Source organism: Polypterus senegalus, chromosome 3 (genome assembly GCF_016835505.1).
Source record: "Polypterus senegalus isolate Bchr_013 chromosome 3, ASM1683550v1, whole genome shotgun sequence".
NCBI classification, from domain to species: Eukaryota; Metazoa; Chordata; class Cladistia; order Polypteriformes; family Polypteridae; genus Polypterus; species Polypterus senegalus.
The window spans coordinates 289,453,917-289,477,204 of record NC_053156.1 but is presented as its reverse complement, the minus strand read 5'-3'; the positions used below and the strand labels follow the sequence as shown (position 1 = coordinate 289,477,204).

The following is a 23,288-nucleotide window of genomic DNA, read 5'->3' as shown; positions in this document are numbered from 1 at the left end:
TTAGGAGACCTGGGTTCGCTTCTCGGGGGGTTCTTGCGTGGAGTTTGCATGTAATCCCCGTGTCTGTGTGGATTTCCTCCGAGTGCTCCAGTTTCCTCCCACAGTCCAATGACATGCAGGTTAGGTGATTTGGTGATCCTAAATTGTCCCTAGTGTGTGTGTGTGTGCGTGTCCTGCAGTGGGCTGGCGCCCTGCCCAGAGTTTGTTTCCTCCCTTGCGCCCTGTGTTGGCTGGGATTGTCTCCAGCGGACCCCTGTGACCCTGTAGTTAGGATATAGCAGGTTGGATAATGGATGGATGGGTATCATGGGCTCACCTCTTCAGGGCCCAGCAACCGAGTAAGAAACTTGAAAAGAATGATGTAATCAACCACTAAACATATGCTAATTCCATTATATACCATACAATTTAAAAAATATACAAGAACAGGTGCTCACTGATGTAGGTCCACAATGACTTAATTCCCATGAAATGACAACTGTATTAAAAAAAAAATCAAAATAAAACTGTAATCAGAGATTCAACCAAAATATACATACTAGATATTTATTATTAGTAAGCAGCTGTATTTGATTATTTTTTAGTTTTAATTTGATCTTTATAGTTGAAATTCACATGCATACAGCAGAAGAAACCTAACAAACAAGGATACATACAGACTCACACGGCAAATAATATAGCCAATCTTTCAAGAAGTAAATACTGTAAGCAAAAATCAATGTATATTGTGCAGACGTTTCAAATTGAACTTAAAGAGTACATCGGGAGGCAGCACTGAATTGCCGGATAGCTGTGAGCACAACGAGATGGAATGAGCCTATGGCTAAAAGTGATCCAAGATAGCTTTTGGAGGGGATTTTTCATTGTGGCATCTACTTTTGCCACCATCCCATATCTAAATAATAAAATGTGATTGTATCTTTTAATGTAAGGTTAATGTGGTTTTCATTTACCCTTTACTTAAACTGACTTTGTTCATTTGTATGTTTTAAAGGTTGAAAATAAACAACTCCGGGAGCTTTTCCTGATCAGCAAAGGATTTACAAAACAGAAAAAGGACGGACAGTATGAAAACATTATCCTTTCCCCAAAATAACACCAACCTGTGAGCAAAAACAAAAGTTGGTCTGAATTTGTTGTGCTCATAGCAGAGTAAATTGGTACAAATGGCGTAAGTGTGTACTTAGTTCAGACAGTGGATTTTTCTATGTAATCAGAAAAGAAGAGAATGACTTTATCCAAATGTATGGCAAAGATCAGACTCCGCCATCCTGTGAAGGAGGTCATTGTTATTTGAATATAACATAATTACCTCGCTATAAAGAAATGTTGAACTATGATAATTAGGATTGGTCTCAGTCCCTCCATTTTAGACATCTCTAACACATTAATGTTTGCTTTCCCATTTACAATTCCTGCTTTTTAGTCACAGTAGAAGTACTAAGGGACTGTAGTAATCAGATATATGGATTTCCTTTTTAACCATGGTCTCTAGGTATCCTTTGGCTTTTACCTGCACTTGGATGACAACCCTACTCAAGGTATGTTTCATCTGAGTTTGTTTTAGTGCTAAAAGTAGACCACTAATCAGATATATCCAGTCCCCAGCGTCCTTAAACTCATGAGAAATGGCCTTGAGAATTTCAGAACAGGCTGAAAAAATTCACTACAGGAACCTAGCTTTGAACTAATGACCAATCCTTTCTTCTTTACTGCAATAACCACTATCAAAGGTGGGAAATTGTGTAGCAGATCAGGTATTTGTTAAGACATAATGTGCTTTCAAATATGAAATGTGTCATCCTGATAAGTTCTTATGCAATAAATACATTTTTGGATATATTTTCTTTTAGCTGTGGTACTGCAAAAGGCTGCACTTAGGCCTTTTTTTTCTTTTTGCTACAACACAACATGTACCTAGTGGGTGGTCTTTAAATGTTGTTAAATGTACAGTATTCAGAAAAGCAATCCTTATGTCTCCATTATATAAAAACGAGACGTGACTTTTTCAGGGAGATACTTTCATGTCCCGTGTGAAAAGTTTCTTCTCAATGAAGAGGTGTATCTGTGAGAATTAAAAGATTTGTTGTTTGGTGAAAGTAAAATCCACATACGCGAGCAGCTGAGACATGAAGTGACTGGCACATACCGCAGGCCGGGGGTTTGGCTAGCAAAGCTCCCTAGTTTTGCATAATGAACACTGTTGTACAATGTGCAGGCATAAGAATAAGTTATAAACATGCAGAGCAAAATACGTACAATGAGAAATATGTGCAGCAAGTATCACTGTACTATGCAATTTATATAGATAGATAGATTGGCAATATGAATGATCAAAGTACCCAGCATTGCCAAAATATATATGTATAATGGGTTATGGTAAGAAAGCAAATATTAATGTGTTTTTAAAGTGTTAACCCTTTGGCTCAGACATACTTCTTTTTCTTCAGTTCAGTCCACAGATCTTCCTCGGGATTCAGATCAGGGCTTTGTGATGGGCACTCCAATACTGTCTCATTGCTGGCTGCAAACCAATTCATTACCACTTTGAAAATAGGCTTAGGATCATTGTCCTGTTGGAAGCCCCATTTCTGATCAAGCTTTAGCTTTCTGACTGATATCTTGAGGTGTTGCCATAGAATTTTTAGATAATGCTTCTTCTTCGTGATGCCATCTTTTTCTTTATAAAGTGTGTCTGTCGTTTTCTCAGCGAACGACCCCTCACGCCCCCCCCCACCCCCACAACATAATGCTGCCTCCCTCCTTTGGATTAAGACCCTCACTGTTCAGTTTCTGTACATAGTCTCATAACACAGAGGAGCTTTATAAGAAAGGACAGAGCAGGCTCTTTTTCCTTAGGAGGCTGTTTTCTTTAATGTGGGAAGTAACATCCTTCAGATCTTCTACAACTCTGTAATGGCCAGTGCAGTTTTCTATGCTGTGATATAATGGGCTGGTAACATCACTTCAGGAGTGACCTGCCAAATCAAGAAGCTAATTAAAAAGGCAAGCTCCGTTATGGGACCGATTCTGGAGCCGCTGGGGGTAGTGGCAAAGGAGAGAATTAAAACAAAACAAAACTGAGTGACATTGTGAACAATGCTGCATATCCTCTCTCTGACACACTAACTTGGAGGACTTTCAGACAATGAATTATTCAGCAGAAATGTGTCAAACGCTGTGGGAGTACCTTTATATCATCCGTAGTATTCTGATACTGTAAAAAGCCAGATTTTCCACTGGGGAGAAATAAAGTTCATTTTTTACATACACATCATTATGGCTAAACAATTCAAATTTTGTTCCGTCTGACCGCAGAGTGCTCCTACAAATGTCTTTTCCTGTTGAGCTACTGAAAACTGTACTCTAGCTTTTGTACGAGGGGGTATCCAAAATTAACCGGAATTGAAAAAAAAAATTGTTTTAATAATTTTTACTTACTTACACCTTCAGAGTACTTACTCTACATGTGAATGAATGCACTTATCCCAATGGTTTTTCCCACTGGTGGAAACATTTTTGGAACTGAGGAATGTTGTCCAAGGCCTGCAGTGACTTTTCTTTGACTTTCTACACGGTTTAAAAATGCTTTCCTTTGAGTTTTTTCATATGTGGGAACAAGAAAAAGTCATACGGAGGAAAGATCAGGGAAGATGGTAAGAACTCCAAGACACACAAGTCAATTCAGAAATCTCTTCAATAGTCCGACGACGGTCTTCATAAATTGCATTGCGAACTTTTTCAAGGTTTTCGTCATTCCTAATTGTGGAAGATCGGCCAGAACTTGGTTGGTCTTCAAGTAACATTTCCCCTCGTCTGAAACGTGAAAACCAAACGTAGACCTGCGTTTTAATTAAAACTTCCTCTTTAAAAGCAGTTTCAAGCATCACTACAGTTTCAGCAGCTGTTTTCCCTAAGAGAAGGCAAAATTTAACACAGACTCACTATTCTTTATGATCAACCATCACAAAAATCACAGAACATGCTTAATAAGCACCAAGAAAAACCAACATGGAATGGTGTACAAACTATACAGAGCAACACCACTTGGCAGACTGGCACAGAATACTGTAAGTATGCTACACCTAGAAGCAAAATTTGCAAGTAAGTCGAGATTGTGCACCAGGTCCAGATTCCGATTATTTTTGGGTACCCCCTCGTATGTCAATTTTCAAATATTGGTTCCTTCCTTGGTTGACAGCCCTTCAGACCATGAACCTGAAGTGCTCTCTTAATAATGGATGATGTATCTTTTCTTCCTGAAGCCTATAACTCTTTCACCAGTTCCTTAGTTATTCAAAACAAATTTTGTTCATCCTTGGGATTCAAAACAAACTTTGTTCACCCCGGGAATCAATTTGTGCCCTCTTAGGCCATGGATATACATAATGCTGTGCGATGTGTGAGCTTGAAGACGCTGCTGCTACACAAACAGTTTACTGACTGTCCTTGTGCATGTACTGTAACCAAATCTGGAGGATTCCACTAGGTGGCAGTGTGAGAAATAACCACAGTGAGAAAACAATGTCTGGTTTTGCTGTGTTGTGAATTGAGGGAAGAAAGATGTTAAGAATTCTTTGCATTTTGATGCTGTTGCAAAGATACAAATACGAATAAATCGAATGCGGAAAACTCACGCTATTGGTCCAAGAGATTATGATATGCTAATGCCCACCTGAGAGAGTAACCTCGGAGCACACAGCCTTTGATTTCTATGTATTGTGCCTACGTGACTGCACGGTAATACCCAAACTATCCCGAAACAACGTTTGCACTGTTTTGTGTTTTTTGTATCTCACACCCTCGTACACCTTTATTGTTATAGCATCCCTTATCTACAATGGAGTGTTCGATCAGAAGAAAATATGAAGCTCATTTGAAATTAAAGTGTCGTTAAAGTAGCAAAGGAAATTGGTAACTGCGCTGCTGCAACAAACTTTGTCTGAGAAACTGGTGCGAGATTGGAGGAAGCAAGAAGATGTATCAAAAAAAAACAAAAAAAGTCACATTTTTGAAAGGGCGTTTAAGTCGGGGTCTGATTTTATGGTCGATTTTCCGGGTTTTAAGACCTGACTTACATACGAGTCTACAGTATATGGTAATTGCATCAATTCCTGGAGTCATTCATACTGTTTATAGAGAGGGTCCACTTGGTGTATATAAACTTTTGACCCAAGGAAAATCCAGTGGATCGAGACTGACTGTAAAATTAGTTGAGCAACACTGGGACATGGTCGGAAAATTGTTAAGGGTAAATTTTGTACAAACATTAGGAAGTTTTTCTTCACACAGAGAGCCGTAGACAGACGGAATATGTGACCAAGTAATGTGGTAGACATTCGGACTTGATGCCATTTTGGAAGAATTAAGTGGATAGGACTGGTGAGCTTTGTTGGCATGTGTTCATTAATTTTTTTCTAATGTTTTAATTAGGTAGCAAACCTGCACAGACTCCTAGAATATGTCCATTTTGGTCAATAGCAGTGAAGAGGTGACTTGACTGTGAGGGATCCATGTCCGTGCGGAAAGAAAAAGACTCTGGAAGTGTTTTACTACACTTGCTGTTAGGTTGGTGTTCATTGAAATCTGTTTCTTTGTGTGTGGATATTTTCCTGGTGGGTTTACTTTATGGGAAGTCTAGATTGGGCCTATCAAGAATGTTTCACACAAGCACTGAAGTCAACATTAGAATGTTAAACAATTTATTTATATATTAACTTTCTCATGAAAATCCAATGCCAAAATAAACTTATAAGTGCAGGCATTGGAACAAAAGATCTCTTGTAATGAGCTGTGTCAGGCTCAGCCTTTCCACATCAAATTACTTGTCCAGTAAAATGTATGGTCTGCTCCCAAGTCCATCTAACATCTTCTGTTGGATCAAGGTTGATTCGCCAGCATGTCTCTTTGTACCACAGAAAAGGAACTTTGGAGAACGTACTCCACTGTTGCCATGAAGCACAGAATGAAGGTTGCTGTTGGTGGTAACACAAAGTGATTTTGAGGACAATCATAGAAATAATCAACAGTGCCAAAGATAAATCAAAGCACCTTCAATCAGCACCATGATTTATCTTGTTTGTCCAGGTGGCAGAGAAGCCAGCTCCTTAACCAAAAGCAACAGTAGAACTCCCTGGAACAGCACATGACTCGCTGATGGGGAAGTAGCTTAGCTTTCCAGAAAACATCTAAAGTGACTATGCTCAGGCCAGACATTGTGCTTTTTTGTAGAATCAAAGAAGCTGGTAGTCATGCTGGAGCTAACAGTTTCCTGGGAGAAAAGGATGGAAAAGGCAAATGAGAGGAAACAAGCCAAGTATGGAGACATGGTGGAGGAGTGCTGCAGAGGCTTTACAACTTGATCCTTGTGCAAGATCTAGTCTCCTAGGCATCATGGGCATGCAGAATAAGAAAGCCATCAGGAACAGAGCAGAAAAGGCCAAGAGGCGGCTGTGGATCAAGACGAGGAACCCATGGACACAAACATCTCGGGCACAAGCTGGGAGCTGATCACTCCTTCCTGGAAAGCCTGGGAGTGGGTATCTGATATTTGAAAAACCTGAAACACCCAATAACCCCAGGTAACATCACTAATAACATGCCTAAGGCCAGGTTTATACTTCACGCCATGCAACACAAGCTCCAGCGGACGCTACCGCTACGCAAGCATTTTGCTGTTAATACTTGAGCGTGCACTTTACGTGAATCTGGAATATTCCACCAGGTGGCAGTGCGAGTTATCATCACGGTGAGAAAACGTGTTGTGAATTGCCTGAAACACCCATTAAATTCCTAGGACACCTTGCCACAATATCTTTGAAAAGCATGTTTAATGATTACATCCATCAATCCAGGGACGCACCCATTCCAGCTAGCATTGGGCGAGAGAAAGAAACAACATCCTTGAACGGGGCATCAGCTCATCGCAAGGTAAACACAAGCACACACATACACTAGGGTCATTTTACCATCACCAAATCCCCAAAACTTCATGTCTTTGGAAGGACACCGGAGCACACTGTGGAAACCCACCAGGAAAACATGCAAACTACAGGCAGGGAACACCAGGGATGTGACTCCCTGCGAGACAGCAGCGCTACCGCTCTGCCACCGTGTCACCCTCATGTGCAGTTATAATCAGTATTCATTATTTAAATGACGTTAACGACTTATCTGTAAAATGTAACATACATACTTTAAATAATGCATTTCATCCTGAAAATGATATCAAGTATAAATCTAAGGATTCTAAATGTGCAGAGAGTTGGAATATCATAAATGTAATGTGTTCTGTGTGGCAATTGCTGCTGTCAGGTCAGGGGGAAGCCCCAGAAGCAGGTAGTGATTAACAGCTGGGTTGGTTTTAAGATGACGTTTACGGTAGTCTAATGATAAAATAAACTCCGAGGTTAGAGTGGACATTTCAAGATTAAAGCCGAAATTTCCACTTCAATCACAAAATACACTTTCACCACGTCCTTATTTTTTTTTCTCTGCGGCTCAAATATACTGACGTACATTCTGATGCTGTTGTGAAAGTGCAAAAATAATAAAGACTGCACAGAAGATGGTATGTGAGACTTTGAAAATGTATTGTGTCATTACGATGGGGAAAATGCGATGCTTGACTATAAATGCACCACAAATGCATTTGTATTTTGGCATTTTGCTTCACCACATCGAACCATTCATCAAACATTGAATTGCGCACATCGATCCCGGAGGATCTGCAAAGCGGTTTTCTGTCGCGTGTATATAATAAACAGAGACTCTGACGTCACGTTCCGACTTTTATCACACTGTGTCCCCTGGTACTGCAACTCGCGCATGTGTCAGGTTAATTTGTGAGGACCTGCTCAGAGGACGCGTCAAATGAACGCTGGGAAAGTGTGGCAGTAATGATACACGTACACGTTCTGAGCGTGAAGTATAAATGAGCCCTTACTAAGTGCATCATTGGATATTTCAGAAATCTTTCTCCTGAAAACAGAGCTTATGATTAAAAATACAAGAACTTTGACAAATGAGACGAGACCATTCAGTCAGTTTGCTGCTTGTTTGGTAATCTAATAGCTTAGCTGTACCAATTTGTGGTCCATAAGGGCTCTTTGTACTTCACGCTCAGAACGTGTACGTGCATGCATCATGGCTGCCACATGTTCCCAGCGTTTATTTGACCCGTCCTCTGAGCAGGTCCTCAGAAATGTAGTTATCAAGGTTTCCATACCAACTTCATGACTCTCTCTCTCTCTCTCTTCTCTTTCTCTGTCTCTGTGTAAAGAACTGCGCACTGACTCCGGTCTTAAATATCCTTTCTCCTAATTCTCCTTATTCTTTTCCACCTGGAGTTGTGATGGCAGATGCCAAGTGTACACTCAGTGATGACTTGGCCAGAGTGACATGCTTGTTACCCCACTGTCTGCTGTTCCAATCATGTGGTTGCATCTCCATCAATACGGTGGATTCATGAAGTATTCAGACTCCTTCATTTTCTGCAAACTTTACTGTGTTGTAGGTTTAATTGGAAATGGATTCAGTTGCCATTTTTGCTCATCAATTAACACTCGATAACCCATAATGGCAAAGCGAGAATATGTTTTCATATTACGTACACGCATTTCGTGCCTTTTTTTTTTGTGCATACTCGACAACTGTCTTGGCTTGAAAAGTGGACGTATTTGGTAAATTTAAAAATTTTTCCTCAGTGCCCCGTAGCCTTCATTTTGAAGCACCACATTAGGATAGATAGTTCTTTAATTTACAGAATGTGCTGCACTTTTGGAAAAAGAAAATTCACATGACAAATGCATATGCTGTGTACCATGTGCGTGAAGAAATAGCTTTGACTTGGGAAATACCAAACTTCTCCTTTAATGCCATACACGTCTCAAAATCTGCTTTTCTTCAGAAGTTGAATTATTGCGCTTATACTGTAAAAGACGCTACAAAATCACTGCTTGTTTATTGACCTTTTTTTTGTCTTGCCTTAATATTGCAATTTAGAAGACCTTATTGGGTTGTACTAGTACTAATTATTCCCTGTATTAGCATTTGATATGTTGTTTGCAGCACCAATTTTTGGAATCTCTTATCTCAGTTATAATCGACACACAGTATATTTCAGTAGTTTATGTAACAAATGTAGCGATCTGCTTTAGCTACAGAGGTTGTTTTTCACACTTGCATTACTTGTGACTTAGATCAGTGTAATGTTCTCTATATTTAGCAATCTACAAGAAAGTATCAGCAGGCTTCAAGATGTCTGAATCCCCTCTCATACACTTACAACTTGGATCAAACCCAGACACCTCTTTACGTTGTCAGCTGACTCCATGACACTGGCTTCCTTCTCAGTGGCGTAGTTAGGGGCGAGAGGAGGGGGCGGCACATTTTTGGGGCCGGCATTGTTGGCCACAAGGCTCAGTACAATTTGTGTGTAAGCAGCAGCGTTCAGAAAAATATCACTCATGAATGAAAAAGTTGAAATTTATGAGGCAATAACAAAAATAAACATAAACATTACACCGATAATAATTTCTAGGAAGATAAACAACTAATTTACAATTTATAATTTCGTTTTCTTATTAATCTGAAAGCATTCTTGCTCTGTGCAGAAAACATTCCCCCCTATCACTTGTATACTACGCTGGTTCTGGTTTTTGCCGCGCAATTATATTAAACTAATAATCAGAACACGGCTTATCCGTGCGTTTATACGATATTCTTTTCTAGTTGATTTAGTTAATTATATGTGGAAAAATTATTGCTGTTTCTCTATATACAGTGCATCCCGAAAGTATTCACAATGCATGACTTTTTCCACATTTTGTTATGTTACAGCCTTATTCCAAAATGGAAATTCATTTTTTTCCTCAGAATTCTACACACAACACCCCATAATGACAACGTGAAAAAAGTTTACTTGATTTTTTTGCAAATTTATTCGAAATAAAAAAAATTGAGAAAGCACATGTACATAAGTATTCACAGCCTTTGCCATGAAGCTCCAAATTGAGCTCAGGTGCATCCTGTTTCCCCTGATCATCCTTGAGATGTTTCTGCAGCTTCATTGGAGTCCACCTGTGGTTAATTCAGTTGATGTGACATGATTTGGAAAGGCACACACCTGTCTATAGAAGGTCCCACAGTTGACAGTTCATGTCAGAGCACAAACCAAGCATGAAGTCAAAGGAATTGTCTGTAGACCTTCAAGACAGGATTGTCTCGAGGCACAAATCTGGGGAAGGTTACAGAAAAATTTCTGCTGCTTTGAAGGTCCCAATGAGCACAGTGGCCTCCATCATCCGTAAGTGGAAGAAGTTCAAAACCACCAGGACTCTTCCTAGAGCTGGCCGGCCATCAAAACTGAGCGATTGGGGGAGAAGAGCCTTAGTCAGAGAGGTGACCAAGAACCCGATGGTCACTCTGTCAGAGCTCCAGAGGTCCTCTGTGGAGAGAGAAGAACCTTTCAGAAGGAAAACCATCTCTGCAGCAATCCACCAATCAGGCCTGTATGGTAGAGTGGCCAAAAGGAAGCCACTCCTTAGTAAAAGGCACATGGCAGCCCGCCTGGAGTTTGCCAAAAGGCACCTGAAGGACTCTCAGACCATGAGAAACAAATTTCTCTGGTCTGATGAGACAAAGATTGAACTCTTTGGTGTGAACGCCAGGCATCACGTTTGGAGGAAACCAGGCACCGCTTATCACCAGGCCAATACCATCCCTACAGTGAAGCATGGTGGTGGTAGCATCATGCTGTGGGGATGTTTTTCAGTGGCAGGAACTGGGAGACTAGTCAGGATAAAGGGAAAGATGATTACAGCAATGTACAGAGACATCCTGGATGAAAACCTGCTCAGAGCGCTCTTGACCTCAGACTGGGGTGACGGTTCATCTTTCAGCAGGACAACGACCCTAAGCACACAGCCCAGATATCAAAGGAGTGGCTTCAGGACAACTCTGTGAATGTCCTTGACTGGCCCAGCCAGAGCCCAGACTTGAATCCGATTGAACATCTCTGGAGAGATCTTAAAATGGCTGTGCACCGACGCTTCCCATCCAACCTGATGGAGCTTGAGAGGTGCTGCAAAGAGGAATGGGCGAAACTGGCCAAGGATAGGTGTGCCAAGCTTGTGGCATCATATTCAAAAAGGCTGAAATTGCTGCCAAAGGTGCATCGACAAAGTATTGAGCAAAGGCTGTGAATACTTATGTACATGGGATTTCTCAGTTTTTTTATTTTTAATAAATTTGCAAAAACCTCAAGTAAACTTTTTTCACGTTGTCATTATGGGGTGTTGTGTGTAGAATTCTGAGGAAAAAAAAGAATTTAATCCATTTTGGAATAAGGATGTAACATAACAAAATGTGGAAAAAGTGATGCGCTGAGAATACTTTCCTGTTGCACTGTATGAATAAATCAATGCAAAATAAATATTTAAATAGGTTAATATTTTCTGATATGTTGGAGAGCGGAAAATTGAAGCACTGCCCCACCCCGAGCGACACGAACTATAGCTACGCCACTGTTCCTATTACTTTTCTGCCAGAGTCGTCAAAAACTGGGGTTCAAATGTCTATATTTTATTACTATCACGTGGTTTCTTTATTTTTATGTTATCTGCTACTATGTTCTGTGTGTGTGTTGTGGGTGAGTCCTGAAGACTCAGCTCTACCGTATGAAGCCTGGGGAAAAAAAAAACCCACAGTGCCTTGTTGTTCACTTTATGCACTAAGTGCTTGGGGAACTCTTTAGGGTTCATTGCTCTTTTGATGATTACTGAATGTTTGACCTCTTTTGCTCAGTTTTTTTCTACCATTCATCGTGTACTTTGCCTATTTTGAAGATATTGTCTTCTACACCTTTGTGCTCCTCTGGGCATATTTTTGTTTAACAGAGTTTTTTGTAAAAATTAATCCTTTTTATTTATTACTAGCCATGTAAGCCCATGCTGTAAACTGCATGGGGTCCTAGTAACTATTGAAATTGTTAGAATAAAAATTGAAATGCAGAGATGTCAAGTAATTGAAAGGAACTACTCTGGGCATCCCTCTCCTAGGAGGTTTTGTTTTGCCGACTTGCTTGTGTTTTAGAGGCTAAGTGACTGTCTTTCTTCAGAGGTTTTTTTGTATTAGTGGTGGGAGAAAAAGTAAAAGGGATACCGTTTTGCCAGTGTGCTTGCCTCACTTCTGTATTAGCGGCTAAGTAAGTGACTCTTTCTTTAGAGGTTTCGCTTAGCCAACCTTGGAGGTGGAACCCTTACCCTGACTCCACCTCTCACTTCCGGGCCAAACAGATACACACACTTCCACACATAAATATATAATATACTAGGGGGCTTCGCCCCCTGCTCACTTCGCTCGCGAAACCTTCATGTTTGGTTTTCCGGATACACACTTTTAAGATTTTTTTTTTCTTTGAATTGTTGCTATCTCATTAGTTTCACTTTTATTTCAGAACTTCTGTAAAAACAATATTTGTAATCTTGCTAGTCCCAATATGCTGAATCTTTTAAATGAGGTCAGTGAGACGTGTGTTTAATGACTTTGTACTATAATTCAGGATAGGTTTCTCTGTTTGGAATTTCAGCACAGACAAAACGATCTTCATCATCAGCAGTTAGTCATTTTTTTTACAAAGTAACCAATAAATGCATGTGCGGTAAACTCCGTTTTTGAAATTCTCAAGATTCTTTATTTGTCACATGCATAGTTATACAGGACAACACGCAGTGAAATGCATCCTGATCCGCTTATCAAAAACTGTGCAAAGTTAGAAGAATATCAGTTAGATTAACAAAAAGTCATAGATTGAAAGATAACAGTATAGTAGAACATAATAAATAAGTAAAATTATGTGAATAAAGTAGAATTAAGTGTTAAGGTGCAATAGTGTAGTGATTATTGTGCAAAACCAAAGTTAGACTGGTGCATAGTTAAATGAGGCAGTTTGTTTGTTTGCGCTACTGCGATCTTTACTTTCTTTTTTTATATTTTCTAATTTTCCTACTTTCATATACTTTAACTTTCTCCACATGTGTATCGCTCCAGCTTTTTTTTTTAGCCTTTTTAATGTCACTGCTTTCATAATCTCTAACCTGCTCTGCATGTGTTTAGCGCCAACATTTAGCGACAAAGTTCTGCTTTGTCTTTTAATTCTGAGCTGGACTGGACGTGCTTTTTTTTCAATTCCACTTGTTCTGGGCTGATAATTACTTTCCTTATTTTCTGAATTTGCACCTCGATTATTCTTTTTTGCTCATTTTTCTTTCTAACGCTTTTGAGTCTCTTTTCTCCGCGCTGCTTTCTTCTTCGCTTAGATGTCGACATTTCATTTATAATGTACTGTCCTTATACGCTTTATATGCGCTGAGAGCCCTGGATCTGTGTGTGCTCAAATCCTTTAGACGACTGAATGTTTTCCTGCCTCTTGGCTTATTTGATATTGATTGTAAGTATGGTGTGTCTTGCAAGAATCTCATGTTCCACGTCATCGTGAGACAGTCCTGGGTCAGTCCTTTGGCAAAAAGTCTCTTTTTTAAGGTCCCCGGCGAGACGCTCTGTGGCCATCTCGCGGTTTCTTTTAAATGTCTTCCGTAATCTTAACGTGAAGATCACGTCTCGACGCCCTTGTGTTTCTCTCCAGGATTTTTTTTTATAATAGAGATAGATATATAAGAAAATTCAACGTTTGCCCTTTTTCTGATAAGTCAGAGTTTGACAGTTTCCCCCCATCTAGTGGGCATTTTGAGTATTTGTTGGGACTCTGGTGCTTAGAACTCTCTAGTCCAGTGGTCCCTAAAGTCAGTCCTTGGGGACCCACTGTGGCTGTAGCTTTTTGTTCCAACCAGATTCACAATCGGTGATAATAATTCATCTCATGTAATTAGTTAATCTTTCTTTTACCCTTTGATGTTATTGAAGGAATTAGGAAAAATCAATGGACACTTCTCTTGGAAATCTCAGAGCCGTCAGTGATGAGCATGGTGAACGGTTTCATCAGGACATTTCTGAAATGGAAAGCGATACCAAGGCAAGTGGGGTCCCAGTATGCTTGCAGACTATTGCTGGACCCTTAAAGGGGATATTCCTAAGGCCAAATACAGCACAATATTGAACTGTTCTACCTTTTTGGTCACACACCCTGAGCATGGATATAGAGAGGAAATATACACTCACCATCCACTTTCTTAGGTACACCTTGCTAGTACTGGGTTGGACCCCCTTTTGCCTTCAGTACTACCGTAATTCTTTGTGTCATAGATATAACAAGGTGCTGGAAACGTTCCTCCGGGATTTTGGCCCTTATAGACATGACAGCATCACACAGTTACTGCAGATTTGTCGGCTGTACATCCATAATGCAAATCTCCTGTTCCACCACATCCCAAAGTTGCTCTACTGGATTGAGATCTGGTGACTGTGGAGGCCATTTGGGTACAGTGAACTCTTCTTCATGTTCAAGAAACCAGTCTGAGATGATTTGAGCTTTGTGACTTGGTGGGTTATCCTGCTAGAAGTAACCATCCGATAATGTGGTCATAAAATGATGGACATGGTCAGCAACGGTACTCAGGTAAGCTGTGGCATTTAAACAATGCTCAGTTGGTTCTAAGGGGCCCAAAGTGTGCCAAGAAAATATCCCCCACTCCATTACACCATCACCACCAGCCTGAACTATTGATACAAGGCAGGATGGATCCCTGCTTTCATGTTGTTGGCGCCAAATTTTGACCCTACTATCCAAATGTTGCAGCAGAAATCGAGACTCATCAGACCAGGTGACGTTATTCCAATCTTCTGTTGTCCAATTTTGGTGAGCCAGGGTGAATTGTAGCCTCACTTGCCTATTGTTAGCTGACAGGAGTGGCACCTGCCGTGGTCTCCTGCTTCTGTAGCCCTCCTGCTTTAAGGTTTGACGTGTTGTGTGTGCAGAGATGCTCTTCTGCATACCTCGGTTGTAACGAGTTATTACTTGACTTCCTGTTGCCTTTCTATCAGCTCACACCAGTCTGGCCATTCTCCTCTGACCTCTGGCATCAACGAGGCATTTTCACCCAGACAACTGCCACTCACTGGATATTTTCTCTTGTTTGGACCATGTGGTAAATTGAGGTCCGTGGCTGATTGGCATTCTGAATAAATAATTGCCAGACTCGGATCTTCAGGAAGGAGTGTGGTAGCATGGCGAGAGCTATTCCCATGGGCAATGCGGAATCGGACAGCCACACATTTAAAAAGCGGAGCACAGGGTCGAGAGGGAGGGAAGAAATGAGCTAAAAGAAAAGAAAGGGGAGGTTAAAGGGAGAAGAAGAGAGGTGGGGGTGTGAAAGATAACCAGTGCGAGGGAAGGAAGCAGACAGACGGGTATGGAGCCCCAGGGAGTGTGCATGGCCAGCACTCAGGAGGGGGCTGAACAAGCGACCAAGGAGCCGTGAGGAGCTGACGGACTGGCAGTGGTGGGAGGACAGGGTGCTCGAGCCGGAAGGAGCTGACTGACTGGCAGCGGTACACGTGGAGCAGAGCTCAGTGTCTCCCCTGTAGAATGCAGAGGATGTGATGTCAGGGACAGGAGCCAGGACAAAAAGTTGCATTAATAGTCTTTGGGATGTGGCAGAGAAATTACGGAGTGGCTTGACTTTTCCAAAATCTTGGAGAAAAATGAATGCACATCTGAATGAAAATAAGTGTTGCACAAGGTCTTCAGAACAATGTCATAATGAATGTGCACTGTAATGAAAGCTAAAGGTGGTCTAATGAAATATTAAAGTGTGCGACTGTATTTTTGCTGGTCAGGTCAGGTCAGGTTCGGGAGCATACACTGGTAGAGAATGTTGCTGCACCCACCACACGATGAAACAGCTCAGGATCCTTGTTGGCAAAACCCCATACAGACACACGGTCTAGTCCCACCCTCCGGAAGTGACCATCTATCTGGCACAGCCAGGTGTTACGTGGGCGTCTCCTTGGCCTGGTCCAGCCACTCGGGTCCTCATCAATGAGAATCCTGCGAGCCAGATCACCCTCAGGGAATTGTGCTACATGGCCGTAGTGCTGTAACTGATGCTCCCTCACAATGCAGGTAATGTGCCTCATTCAGGGCTCTGTGAGCAACCGCTCATTCGACACAAAACAAATCGGTGATACTCAAGGATTCTCCAAAGAGACACAGTACAGAAGGAGTCCAGTCCTTATCTCAGGTCACTGGATAGCATCCATGTCTTGCAACCATATAGCAAAACAGGAAGCACCAGGACTCTAAAGACTTGGACCTTCATAGTTCTGCTGAGATATCGGGAACAACACATATCCCTTTCCAGCGACTTCATGGCCTCCATCATCTCCCAATCTGCCTACTGACTTCATAGGAAGAGTCACCAGATACATGAATGTCACTGCTGAGGTAAGTAAACCTCTCGACGTGGTCGATATTCTCTACGGACAGACACACTGCGGATTAGAATTAGAATTAGAACAATCTAGACGAGAACAGGCCATTCAGCCCAACAAAGCTCGCCAGTCCTTTATCCACTTGCTTCCTCCAAGAAAACATCAAGTCGAGTTTTGAAAGTCCCTAACGTCTTACTGTCTACCACACTACTTGGTAGCTTATTCCAAGTGTCTATCGTTCTTTGTGTAAAGAAAAACTTCCTAATGTTTGTGCGAAATTTACCCTTAACAAGTTTCCAACTGTGTCCCCGTGTTCTTGATGAGCTCATTTTAAAATATAAGTCTCGATCCACTGTACTAATTCCCTTCATAATTTTAAACACTTCAATCATGTCACCTCTTAATCTTCTTTTGCTTAAAAGAAGATGGCTGTGCTTAAGACGTCATTGACAGTTTAATACTCCGCAGCATCACTATATTGCTCCTGATGTTCACTGCCTTAGTTTACTCTCTGAAACTCACTTCCCACATAGTTTTAATGTGGAAATGGAAGCTTCAGACCCACCTGTCCTCTTTTGCTTTCAATGAATGTCCATCTGCATGTCCATGTAACTCTCTGACTGGAGACTCCATGGAGACATAAGTTTCAATCGATTATATTCATTATCCATTCTTCTTGAGGCTGTCTTTCCGAGCCCCAATTCATGTCTATCGTTTACTGCATTCGAGTGTTTTTATTACATTTTAATTTTATGCTCCTTATGGTTTTATGGCCATGCCCACTGTGTAATTTTGTTTGCATTAACTTCCAATCATACATATATTAAGTAATTCTTTCTCTGTAGTTTAACAAGATTTCATAATCTTACTTCGCTCATGTAAATACTGTAAACCTTTTGAGTGCCGCTTTTTAACAAAGACTGTGTCCCTTTAAGAAAATGACGCTCGTGTTCCGTGCTGTCGCGGGAGCTGCTGGGAGATCTCGCGAGAGCGACCAGTATTCTCCCTACGTAATGTGCCGTGCTGCTCATGGCGGCGCTGGAGACAGTGCTGAAAGCTGTTGGGGTGAGTTTGACGCCCTTTATGGTTTTTATTGTAATACGCGCTCTGTGTTTTTTCCGTTAGGATATGTTGGCAATTAAAGGTTCGTGCGAGACTGTGTCCGAGTTGTTTACTAAGGTAATACGTTTAATCTCTCACCCCTCCTTTTAGGGCGGGGAGGAGGTGAAGTCGTTGTGTCATGAGCCAGATTTGTTCGCAGTTAATCACGGCCTCTACTTGGCTTTCGTCTGGCTGTGAGTTGTTTTATGGGAGGCCTGCGTTGCTGCAGGGACAGCTACGAAGTAATATTTAATGTGTGATTAGGGGGGATCTTTGTTGTGAAACAGCACGGTATTCATCGTGCTTCTGGATTATTGTCTATATTGATTAGAGCCACGGCACGCGCGCATTTCGTCCTTGTTTTTGTCCGTTCCAATTGGAGTTTGTATTTATGTTTCTGTTGTCTGCGTCTAACTTTAAAGAGGAATTAAATTGGCGTGCTGACAGTCCAATATTTTCCTTAGATTCAGTCAAAGGAAATGTCGTGTTGGCCAATGAACTTTTCTTACAGGCGGGATTCCATAGCGGATGTGAGCCCGTTCTCCGCGAAGCATGCGCTATTGTTTGGTACGTTGGGTGGAGCATGCCGGGAATTGGAGTTCCGGTTCTTTCCGCAGTTCGTTTTTGTGCCAATCAGCCGCTCAAATTAGGACTTCAAATCCCAGCCGAGGCCAGGCGGTTGCACGAAGTCCTTTCTTCTTGGGTTGCAGGGTTTCCTTAACGCGTATATAAATAGACACGGGCGGTCTGACAAAATAGAAAACAAGTCCTTCGACAGCGAAAACGTCTGTGTAAACACCGTGCTTGCTTCATTTTGTATTCACACGAAGGGGAAGGTGGTTTTCCCTTTCCACTGCAGATACTATTGTAGTAACGCCTAGTCTTCGTGTCGTAACACGAATAAGTTGTTTTCTAACTATAGTTACCTTAGTCTAAACCTACACAGATTTCATTATTTTTATTAGAATATAAATAAGTACGATCACTGAAAATTAGCAAAAGGCACAACGACTTTCTAAATCCTATTACCAGGAGTTTTTCTTCCCAGAACTGTCATACCGTTAGGTTCAGTGATGTATGCAGAGCTACACAAGTCGCAATAGTTTAATCTGCGACATTCTTTTACAGTTTAAGTAATGCTGGTCTGCACCAAATTCCCTTCCTCTCCAAAAAAGACTTTGGTGCGCTGAGTCTGTTTCTCAAATTGGAATTTCTACACCACAAACCGTTTCCACGAGATACCGGATTTATTGAACGCCGTTTTGGGTTTTGAGCTGTGAAATGGGAAGCCTTCCTCATAAATTTAACGTTAGTTGACGTGGAAACAACCCCAACATTTGTGTAGTTTATATATTTAAATGTGAAGAATTAATCTCCGAAATTGAGATTTTTCCTCCACAATGCGCTGTTTTTAATTTTTTTCTAATACGTTACCGTTGTGTAATGTAAGCATTACTCGAGTATTATTCAAAATATATTTTGAGATGCAGAAGAAATGTTTTTCGTCCTTAACGTTAGTTGAGTTGGAAATGACCCAGAAATCAAGCGCACATTGTTACACATGCTACACTTTTTTTTTTTTTTTGTTCAGTATTTTTTACCCTGATTCCTTCAAAATAGTCAGGGGTTTATATGTTGAAGGTTATAAAGATGCCTGTTTATTACTCAGAAGAAAGTATATGTTTAAATGGTTTGCAGGTAGTGTGACGTGGTGGTTAAGATCCTGCCACTGTGTGACCATGAGCAAGATACTATTGGTAAAACAAAACAAATGTAACCAATGGTGTCTCAGATGTTGTAATCTGAATTTAATAAAGATGTCAACCAAATATATGTAAATAGCTTTTACACAAATATGCTGCGTCTGGTGGTTCAAACCATTGTCTTAACCAGATAAGCCAATGGTAAAAGAATACAGCTTCATCCATTATTGAAATAATGCAAGTTACTGGTTTAAATTATTTTTGAGGCAAGTAAGTAGAATATCAAAGGAGACAGAGGGTAATCATATTAGTGAGCTAAACCCAGCCTTTTCACTCCCAAGTTTCAGTAGCATCTCAGCTGTCTGACAGTGAAGGCCTTTTTATTTTTAAACTCATGCTTTTGTCAATGCGAAACGTATGCTTGTACAAACAAACCAGACAATTTTTGCCACATTTGTGGGGAATTCAGCTTGGTGACACAGCGAAAGTTGCTTACACAACTAATGTAAAAAACCCGCCATCTTTATTTCGGCTGCAGAATTGGCGATCAGTTTAGGCTCCTAAAAATTGCCACAATAGCTGTTTGAGAACTGTACCCAGCTGGCTAGTCCCAGCAGGGAAGTCAATAATCAATGTGATTTGCAATTCCCGTGAGTCAATGTGAGCCCCAATATCATTTTCATGACTGCTACTTTAGCATGACTGTTAAGTCAAAACATAAAATTTAGTACCTGGACATTCAGCGATGAGGCCAGTTCCTCATGATGATTCCATGCCAGTACTGAAGCCACCAAAGGAAATATATTGTGGAGTCAGAATCCAGGCTGATGATGGTGCATGCAATGTCACATTAGGTGATTGGCTTCACGGGAGTGCACCATGAACTGTGTTAACTTGCTAAGTTTATGTGAATGAAGGCTGTGACTGAAAATCGCTTGAAAAGTTGCAGTTTGTGACCGCCTTAACACTAAAAGTGCTGAGCCCTGCAGGGACACCATATCTGATATTATGACGTTTGTGTACATTCTCAAATTGGTTTGATAAACTTGAAGTAATCTATGCATGGAGGGTATCTGATATGCCAAAGTAATTCTTAAGTCTGTTTAACATAATAGTGTTCATCGGCACCAGGTTGCATTTCAATTTCAAAATGTATCTGTGGCTTTTACTTCATCAAAAGATTTGGAAATATCATTTACAGTGATGCTTTTTGGGCTGTAACCAATGCAAAAACCTGTCAAGTAAATTGTAAATACGTAGTGTATCTAACTTTTTCATAGAACATCTCTCAAAACAGATACAGTAAATGGCACCTTTAGTACTTTTAAAAACTGTATGAGTCAACAATAATTTAAAAATGGGTGCTAACAAAGTTGTGGAATCTTTTAATACTTTGGTTAGGATTGTTATGACGGGTCAGGTAGTATGTTTCATTTTAGAATTTAAATTTTGTTACAAATTGAAAATTGCTGAAGTTGTGTGCAACTTGGGACATGGGATTTGACACTAGAAATTCATTTGCAGATGACCTTGTTGTCTTATACATTGGCTTTTTTAATGATAAAATTGTTAATATACAGTACTAGTTGTCCCCCAGGGCCAAGTGGAAGGTAGGTACGCTCCAACGTCAAACGTTGGCACTGTATTTGATCGTGTTCAGCTCTGACAGGAGTATGTCCCCCGCTTGGGAAGAAAAGCACGTGGCCGTGATACCTCCACCAATCAGCAGCTACCCTCTAAAACACACATAGCTCTGATTTTTCTCTCTCTCTCTTTCAAAAACGTCAAATGTTACTCTTTAATAACTGTAGATGATAATGTGTACTGAACAAACAGGTATCGCTAACTAAATGGAGGCAAGGTATGCTCCAACACGTGGCAAGAAGTGGAGTGACTCAAGTGGAGGCTGGCGCATGAGTGAGGAGGGCCCCTTCCCCTCGGCCCACAGTGTCTCTCTGATTTGTGCAAAAAAACAATGAGTAAACTGTGATACTTAACACGATGAGAGAAGTTTCAAAATCAACTGGAATGTTCAAGCAAATTATAGAAAAAAACCTGATCTAAATCCATTAAGTAGTTCTCTCATGAAAGTTGGACAGACATACAGATAGACACATTGGATTTTATATATATATAATATATAGGGTGTCCAGATCTAATTATGCAATGTTCATTACGCTATAACTTATTAAATAGATAGATAGATACTTTATTAATCCCAAGGGGAAATTCACAAATAGTAAAATAGTAAAAATGTGTAAAAAGTGTCCAGGGAGCAGTTCCACATAAAAGAAAGTGGTAGAAGTGATCAGTGAAATATTAAGTTTATTACATAGAAAATCGCCCGAAAAGTCACGGACCATCGAGAAGTATGTGATCTGACGACATGAAGAATCGTCTTCTCGCCGAACTGGAATCGTCCCCCCATAAATCAGTCATCCAGACTTTCTGGATCTGCATAATTAGATCTGGACATGTATGTATATAATATAGAGAGATCTAGATAGATAGATGTGTTGCTAATATTTGTAGGGATGTTGTATGGCAGTTTTTATTTCCCTTTTTTTCAAAGTAGCAACTGTTCTAAAACATACAAAGATTTGTTGTCAGTGTTAATCTGAAGTAGTATGTAGAGCTAGCCAGAAATAATGGCTTGTTTTATTTTTTTCAACACTATCTGTCCAAGGAGTTCTGAAGGCCTGGAGCACTGTTGCTCCCCATCTGTTCTCTAGTTTTCATCTTTCTAATTGAAGAACGTGCATGCTGCTGTTATACCAGTTTGAGTTCTTTGTTCTTTACTCATGTTTGTTTTAAAGGGGGCTACTTTTTTAAGGCATCTTTAAGTCCGTGAAAGTCAATGAAAATTGTTCATATTGTTTTTCAAGGACCAAGTTTGGATTTCTTGCAATATCTGAAAAATTTAATGTACACTCAATCTGTTTATAACACTTTTTTTGTTTTGTGACTTTATTGGTAAAAGGACAAAAACAGGTCAAATGAAGTAATCAGAGAATTTCATCAAGTAGAGTAATGCTTTGAATCTTTGCTCTGTGTTTAATAATTAGACCCAGCATTTTATTACGATAAGCTGTTGGGTCTTTAATAACCAGGCAAAACTTTACCAAGTTTAGCAGGCGAGTAAAACATTTGCTAAAGGCAGCTGTTTTCATATCTTTGTGACGATGTGTTTAAATTTATAAGCCAGTCAGATAAAAAAAGCTGCCAATTACAGTCTCAAAAAGAGAACATGATATTTAAATTAGTATGAATGTACTGGGTTCTGTTTTAATGTCTAATATTAACATCTGAAAGGATGTAAAATCTCCTAGATCATAGGAAGTGTTATCTAGTTTCACACCTCTTCGATCAATATTTTTTTGTTTGTTTATGAAGTGCATTAAATTATTGCTACTGTGTCAACTAAACAAATAGTTTCAGGTTTACTAGGCCAGGCTTCATTAAGCAAGCAGAGATCAGATTGTGACTCTGTATTAATGCTGTTAACCAAAGCAGCTTTATTTCCAAGTGAGTCAGTGTTCATAAATAAATAAGCTTCTAACATGGGAACCCCAGCAGAGGAGCCGGTTGTAATTCTTGGATCTTAATTATGCTCTTTTTTTTCTAGTCAGTTATTTTTTGTTGCATTCATTTTGAAGGGGTCCTGAGCCAGAATATTGGTCACAGCTACAGGAGAGTAGCAGGTGAGAGAGAAAATAGCCTTTGATGTAAGATCAAATACAAGTACCTTATGGCCTAATCTACAAATCAGGGAAGAGGTGAGCATGAGATTGATCAACGAATCTGAGCATTGGTGGAAGTTTTGTGAATCCACTGGACTATGGTGTTGAAGTGATGGGTGAAGTTCGTAGACAAACCCTTTGATTTACATTCCCACACTTTGGGTGAAGAGCTCTGGTTATTGATGAAAAGAATAAGATCACAAGTACTGTCGGCAGAGTTGAGGCATCAGCACATAATTGCTGGACTGTCTCTACATTTCAGGGTGAGCAGCTCAATAGTAGTGGAATTCTGGAACAGAATTTCTGGTTCTCTGTATTTAGAGGCACCAGTTGACTTGGGTTATTCGTGTACTTA

The 23,288-nt window shown here is 40.4% G+C and overlaps 2 protein-coding genes across 8 annotated transcripts in view; both read left to right on the top strand.

The window, feature by feature from the left end:
- sike1 (suppressor of IKBKE 1) overlaps window positions 1-1,842 on the top strand; it is a 32,430-nt gene extending 30,588 nt beyond the window's left edge. For both annotated transcript variants that reach the window (XM_039749405.1, XM_039749406.1), the window contains exon 6: window positions 995-1,842. In XM_039749405.1, the coding sequence (XP_039605339.1) occupies window positions 995-1,096 (102 nt within the window). In that variant the 3' untranslated portion in view covers window positions 1,097-1,842. The remainder of the gene's footprint in view (window positions 1-994) is intronic.
- A 15,519-nt stretch (window positions 1,843-17,361) lies between these two features.
- Window positions 17,362-23,288, top strand: part of csde1 (cold shock domain containing E1, RNA-binding) — a 68,855-nt gene continuing 62,928 nt past the window's right edge. For all 6 annotated transcript variants that reach the window (XM_039749404.1, XM_039749402.1, XM_039749401.1 and 3 more), the window contains exon 1: window positions 17,362-17,454. The gene's annotated coding sequence lies outside the window, so the exon portion shown is untranslated. The remainder of the gene's footprint in view (window positions 17,455-23,288) is intronic.